The sequence below is a fragment of the Leptonychotes weddellii genome, chromosome 9 (assembly GCF_054177405.1).
Source record: "Leptonychotes weddellii isolate Sample4059 chromosome 9, ASM5417740v2, whole genome shotgun sequence".
Lineage (NCBI taxonomy): Eukaryota > Metazoa > Chordata > Mammalia > Carnivora > Phocidae > Leptonychotes > Leptonychotes weddellii.
In genome coordinates this window covers 103,323,733-103,329,732 of record NC_138377.1, presented here as the reverse complement: position 1 = coordinate 103,329,732, position 6,000 = coordinate 103,323,733, and the positions used below count along the sequence as shown (strand labels likewise).

The window sequence follows — 6,000 nt, the reverse complement described above, 5'->3', positions numbered from 1 at the left end:
GAGGGGGCTGCGCTCCATTGTTTACTCCGGACCAATCAGGGTTTGCCTATTTCCTTGCAGCCAATCCCCCGTCACCCTCGCCTTCCTCCCAAGCCACCCCGCCCAACAGCCCCCAGGTCCCCATTACCTCCCCCGCATCCCCCCGCGGTTCTGGGGAAGCTTCGTGACGCCACAGGTCCCGCCCCCAGCTCCGGCCCCGGGCGAGTGCGTGCTGACGTCATGCTGCGTGCGGGCCGGTGCGGAATCGCTCCTTCAACTCAGCGGGGCAGGAGGAGTTAGTTACCAAAGAGCCGAGGCTGGGCGCGCGACCCTCGTCCTTCTGCCCCTGGCCGCACACTTTGCGCACATCTCTTTTCTGCATGGTGGATATTATTTTTCATTATCCTTTTCTGGGTGCTATGGGGGATCATTCCAAGAGTAAGTCTTTCTGTGTGTGGGTGTGTATGTGTGTGTGCTTACTATGCAATATTTCTAATGCAGAAGAATGTTTAGCGGATTCTACAAGTGGCTTCTATTTGACAGGACGCTGGGAGAGAAAAATCAAAACGAATGCATTTCTCCTGCAGGCCACTTATCCTTTGGAATCCTGTTGTTTTAATTTACAATTAAACGTTCTCAATGTTAGGCTGCTAGGATGGCCTCAGGCTGTGAAATCTGCTTCTCTTTTGCGCTAAGGCAATTAGGTTTGATTTGGGGATGTGAGCTTGCGTGCCTTTTGGCTTTTCGAAGAAGACAGATTTCTCTAGCTTGATCTGGGATATTTAAGAATGTCAGAGAGGACGAGAAGAGACTCCGCTGAAAGCTGATGGGTCTGTGTTGGGATTGGAGGTAGTCGCTGTAAGAGGGAGTATGTGGACAGAAATGCCGGAACATCACCGTTCAGTATTGATGCGGTGGCGTCCGCAGTGCTTAAATGTCTTTATTCTTTCTTCTCACCTGTTAGCTTTTAGTTACAAGATATATGGATAAAACGACTGTGTCCAAATGAATTTAGTAGCAAAAAAAAAAAAAAAAGGGGGGGGGTGAAGGGGAGACAAAAACCCTCAAATTCAGAAGATTTTGTTTTTTCGTTTCCAATTGTTCGGACGTTTAGAAAACCCGCTTTTCCCTGTAATCGCAATTCTTGAAAGGGAACGAGCGAGCCAGTTGGGTTGGGGCTGGAGTGGCCGAGGCCCGCCCGGGTCCGGGCAGTCTGGCCTGACGCGGGCCCCGCGCCTTTCCCCGGCAGAGAAGCCCGGGACCGCCATGTGCGTGGGCTGCGGGAGTCAGATCCACGACCAGTTTATCCTGCGGGTGTCGCCCGACCTGGAGTGGCACGCCGCCTGCCTCAAGTGCGCCGAGTGCAGCCAGTACCTGGACGAGACGTGCACGTGCTTCGTGAGAGACGGGAAGACCTACTGCAAGCGGGACTATGTCAGGTGAGGCCCGCGAGAGCCGGGGCTCAGCTACCGCCTGCGGGGGCTGGGGCTGCAGGCGGTGGCTCGTCTGCGCTCCCCGGCCTGGGGAGAAGGCCACCCCCCCACTCCGAACGTGTGCCGCCGTGCGCGTCTGGGCCCGCGAACTCCCCGAGGGCCGGTCCCCGCAAGCTCCCTGTGGGCCACAAAGCGTCCTGGACGCGCGTGCCCGGAGCCCGTTGCAGCCCAGGAAGCGAGGCGGGCCTCAGGCCCCTGCCTGACCCCGACCGCGCCTTGGGCCCGCAGGCTGTTCGGCATCAAGTGCGCCAAGTGCCAGGTGGGCTTCAGCAGCAGCGACCTGGTGATGCGGGCGCGGGACAGTGTGTATCACATCGAGTGCTTCCGCTGCTCCGTGTGCAGCCGCCAGCTGCTGCCCGGCGACGAGTTCTCGCTGCGGGAGCACGAGCTGCTCTGCCGCGCCGACCACGGCCTCCTGCTGGAGCGCGCCGCGGCCGGCAGCCCGCGCAGCCCCGGCCCGCTCCCCGGCGCCCGCGGCCTGCATCTGCCAGGTAAGCCGCGCGCGCCGAGCCCGGCGCTGCCGGCGCCGTTGTGAGTGCGTGCGTGTGTGTAGAGGGGTGCTTGTGCTCCGACGAAGAGTTGTCACTCGTGCGTGGTTCCTTTTGCCAGGACTTTGTGCTTCTGTGTGAGTGCAGAACTGTGGCTAGGAACACAGCCGAGTGTATGCCAGGGCGGGGGGTGGGGGGTGGGGCTGGGGGGGTGGGACACAATTCGTTCGTGGGTCAACATGAACCGGGGTTGTGTGCATATGAGTGTGTGTGCCTATGGGGGCATTGTGGAGAATTGTGTTCTCCATGATCGGGAACACTGGGACACCGGGCCGGGAGAAGGAGGGTGAATGACGACAGAAAACGAAGTGGTGTCTGTCTGGGGAACGTGTATGGGGAATTTCAAGCAGTGTGTTGGTATTGCCAGAGAGGAAAGATAGGTTTGCCTGGGGGTATGTGTGTAAGGAATACAGCTCCCATCCTAGAGCTGGGCCTGAGCACAGCCAGCCAGAAGGCTAGCTAGCTAGCCGCCCCAACAAAGAGTGGGGGTCTGTGTTGGTGTTTTGAGGCCCAGTTTGATGAACAATTTAGCCAAGTGCTTCTCCGGGAGGAGGGTGTGGTGGCACAGTGGACTTGGGATCGTAGAAAATACTCAGGGGATGTTCTGGGTCCTAATCAGGAGCTGCCCAGAGATGGGGTCTGAGTGCACGTTAGTGGTCAGGCATCGTGCCTCAGACTGGGCAGCTCCCAGCAGGCAGCCACAGACCTGAAGCACCAGGCTCTACACCAGGCTGAGCCTCTGGGTGCTGTGTGGTCTTGTAATGCTCCTCCCCTCTCTGGTCCTCGGTTTGCCTCCCCTATTGAGTGAGGAAATTGGGCTGGATGGATATTTGTAAATATTTATCCAGACCTAGTTATGCCTGCCCGGGGATAAAAATTCAAACAGTGCGGCATGTATCCATGGATGTGTGGACCTGGTTTGGATGGGGGTGTGAAATAGGATGAAGCTGGTGTTGAGTGCACTCCATCTCGGGTCTCAGAGGGGCTCCCTTTTGTTTGTTGCGGGTTTGGGTTGCGGGCCGCGGGCATCAGGCTCTATTTACCCGGAGCTGAGAGAACCCCAAACCAAGCGAGAATGCTAGCGGCTGCGCTCGGGCCGGGAGGGTGAGCAGCCGTTGGGCCGGGGAACCTGGAGCCTTGAAGGAGGAGACCCGGGAGCTGAGGCCCGAGGGCTGTCAGGGAAGAACGTTCTGTCCCTGGAGGCCCATCCGCGCTCCAGGCCAGGTCTTCGCGGCCCTGTCCAAGTGGTCTCCGACCGAGGATGAAGGGCTCTTGCAGGCCCCCAGGAGCGGGAGACAAGCCCCCTAATCGCGAAGCAGCGCGGCGCTCCGGGCCCTCGTCGGCCCCCTTCCCCCTCCAGAGTCCTGGGAGCTCCTCCTTCCTCTTCCTCTGAAACTCCGACTTCTTCCGGAGGGCCTCCGTCCCGCAGGGCCCAAGCGGGCATTCCTAGGGTCGGGTAAGTGGAGGAGGCACAGGCGGGAGCGGCCACTCCCGTCCCGCAGCGGCCTGGCGCAGGGCTCCGACGCCCTGCTGGCGCTCCGAGGACCGCGCTCCGGGGCTGCCTGCACCGGGAACCGGGGAAGGGACGAAAACGCACTGCTCCCTCCGGGTAGGACGCACAGCTGGAAAGGGAGACGAACAATAAAACGAAATCACCGGAATCGAAGAGAAACGAAATAGGGCCTGGGAGGGCTCGGCCGCCGCAGGGCGGGGCATTGGGCGGGCGGGTGGCGGCCCCGCGCTCACCTCTAGTCCCCCTGTCCTCGCAGACCCCGGGTCGGGCCGGCAGCCCTCGCTGCGCGCGCACGTGCACAAACAGACGGAGAAGACAACCCGCGTGCGGACGGTGCTCAACGAGAAGCAGCTGCACACTCTGCGGACCTGCTATGCCGCCAACCCGCGGCCCGACGCGCTCATGAAGGAGCAGCTGGTGGAGATGACCGGCCTGAGCCCACGGGTCATCCGCGTCTGGTTCCAGAACAAGCGTTGCAAGGACAAGAAGAAATCCATCCTCATGAAGCAGCTGCAGCAGCAGCAGCACAACGACAAGACGGTGAGGGGCTGTGCACCGGGGGAGCGGGTCGGGCGGGGCCCCGAGTTCTGGGCGCGCTCTGGGGAGATCCAGGGGCAACTGGATTCTCCAAATAGCGTGTATTTGCGTGTTCGGAGCAAGGCTTGCCTTGGGGATTAAGGCTGCTTAATTATCGTACCCTCGGTCGGATCTTCTTGTCCCTGCGGCAGAGCTGAGTTGGAGGCACAGCTCCGAGCCCGAGGCGGCGTGGTTATGCAGCTCCTGCTAGTCGGGGCAGGTTGTGTCCTCTTGGCGTGGCTTGGTTTGGACACTTTTCCTCGCGAAAAATGGGCACAGAGACCTCGAATTTCTTTGCTCTGTTGGCCCCCCTTTTGGATGGACTGTGGTGGAGGTTCCTGGGTCCGGAGTATCTTAACTGGCAAAGGAGGACTACCTGGTTGTGGTGTTGGGAGTGCCTCCGCCAAAACCGCTTCAGGCCCCCAAACCCCTTCAGGCCCCAAATCTCGAGCCAGTGCCTGGGGCCTCAGTGTCAAGGGTGTGGTGGGAGACGCAGGACCTAACTTGAGCATCCTTCACCCCCACTTCTGCTTGTCCCTCAGAGCCTCCAGGGATTGACCGGGACGCCCCTCGTGGCGGGCAGCCCCATCCGTCACGAGAGCGCTGTGCAGGGCAGCGCAGTCGAGGTGCAGACGTACCAGCCACCGTGGAAAGCCCTCAGCGAGTTTGCCCTCCAGAGTGACCTGGACCAACCCGCCTTCCAGCAGCTGGTGAGGTCCTGCCCCACCCACCTGGGCCTCAGGACTCGGAGGGGGGGATTTAGCTGTTTGATCAAGGTGGGAAGGAGGGACTTCGCAGGGGATGAGGGGCTGGGGACAGCTCTAGGCAACGAGAGATAAGGGGATAGATAAGGGGACTGCAGCAACACCTCAGCCCATAATTCGCTCTTAACCAGGTCTCCCTGGATTAAAGCACTGGCAAGGGAGGTCGAGGGATTAACCAACCCGAGCTCCCGCCCTAATACCCCAGCGTGCGCCTGGGGACCTAGCCCATATCTCCGAAGGCCTTGCTTCCAGCCAGAGGCTTGTCCCTAAGGAACGCCCTCGAATTCAGAGTATGCGGCCTGGGAGCAGCAGCTCCAGCGCCTCTTCACCCGCCTCTTCCTGATGTCTCCTCATCCTCAGGTCTCCTTCTCTGAGTCTGGCTCGCTAGGCAACTCCTCCGGCAGCGATGTGACCTCCCTGTCCTCGCAGCTCCCGGACACCCCCAACAGCATGGTGCCGAGTCCCGTGGAGACGTGAGAGGACCCCATCCTCTCCAGCCCGCGGACCTCGCATGCTCCCTGCATGAGATTCACCCATGCTCAAGCCATTCCAGCTCCGAAAACTTTCTCTCGCCTTTGTAATTATTATTATTGTTATTTAAAGAGAGAGGACAGAGAAGCGGTCAGGACAGCCCAAAGCTCCAGGATACAACCTGCTTTCACCAGACCGGAGAGCCCTGCTCCAAGAACTTTTATTTTTTCAAAACCAGAATTTGGGATTTACTAGCATTAGCTCTGCCCTCTCCTCTTCCCTCGCTGCGCGTGGCCAGCGCCGCTCTGTCCGCGCCTCCTACCCGTGGAGAACAGGCGGGGCCCACCCGGCGCGGGGCCACCCCGAACTCGTTCAGGCGAGCCCCTACCCCAAGCCGCGCCGCGCTCCCAGGCGGCTTTGCCCGGGCTCTAAGCGGGGACGATTCAAACGGAACAGACACTGAATCCCCAAAGCGCATGATTGCCGGAAAAAAGTAGAAACGAGACTTTCCTTGAAAATGTTTTAAATTATCAGTCGACGGAGGACAGAGTGTGTGAGCCTTTGCCGAACAAAACGTAAGTTATTGTTATTTATTGTGAGAACAGCCAGTTCACAGTGGGATGGATATTTTGATCTTAATAAAAAAATAATAACCC

At 59.5% G+C, this 6,000-nt stretch overlaps 1 protein-coding gene across 2 annotated transcripts; it reads left to right on the top strand.

Moving 5' to 3' along the window:
* The first annotated feature begins 248 nt into the window (after positions 1–248).
* ISL2 (ISL LIM homeobox 2) lies at positions 249–5,896 on the top strand. 2 transcript variants are annotated; one of them, XM_081829698.1, is made up of 6 exons: positions 249–417; positions 1,229–1,418; positions 1,701–1,963; positions 3,790–4,073; positions 4,652–4,819; positions 5,234–5,896. In XM_081829698.1, exons 1-6 carry the CDS (start codon positions 360–362, stop codon positions 5,348–5,350), a joined length of 1,080 nt encoding a protein of 359 aa, XP_081685824.1. In that variant the 5' UTR covers positions 249–359; the 3' UTR covers positions 5,351–5,896. The 2 variants fall into 2 exon arrangements, with proteins under 2 accessions (XP_081685824.1, XP_081685825.1); XM_081829699.1 differs by lacking the exon at positions 249–417 and having other exon boundaries at positions 1,233–1,418; positions 1,701–1,970; positions 3,773–4,073.
* Positions 5,897–6,000: the final 104 nt, after the last annotated feature.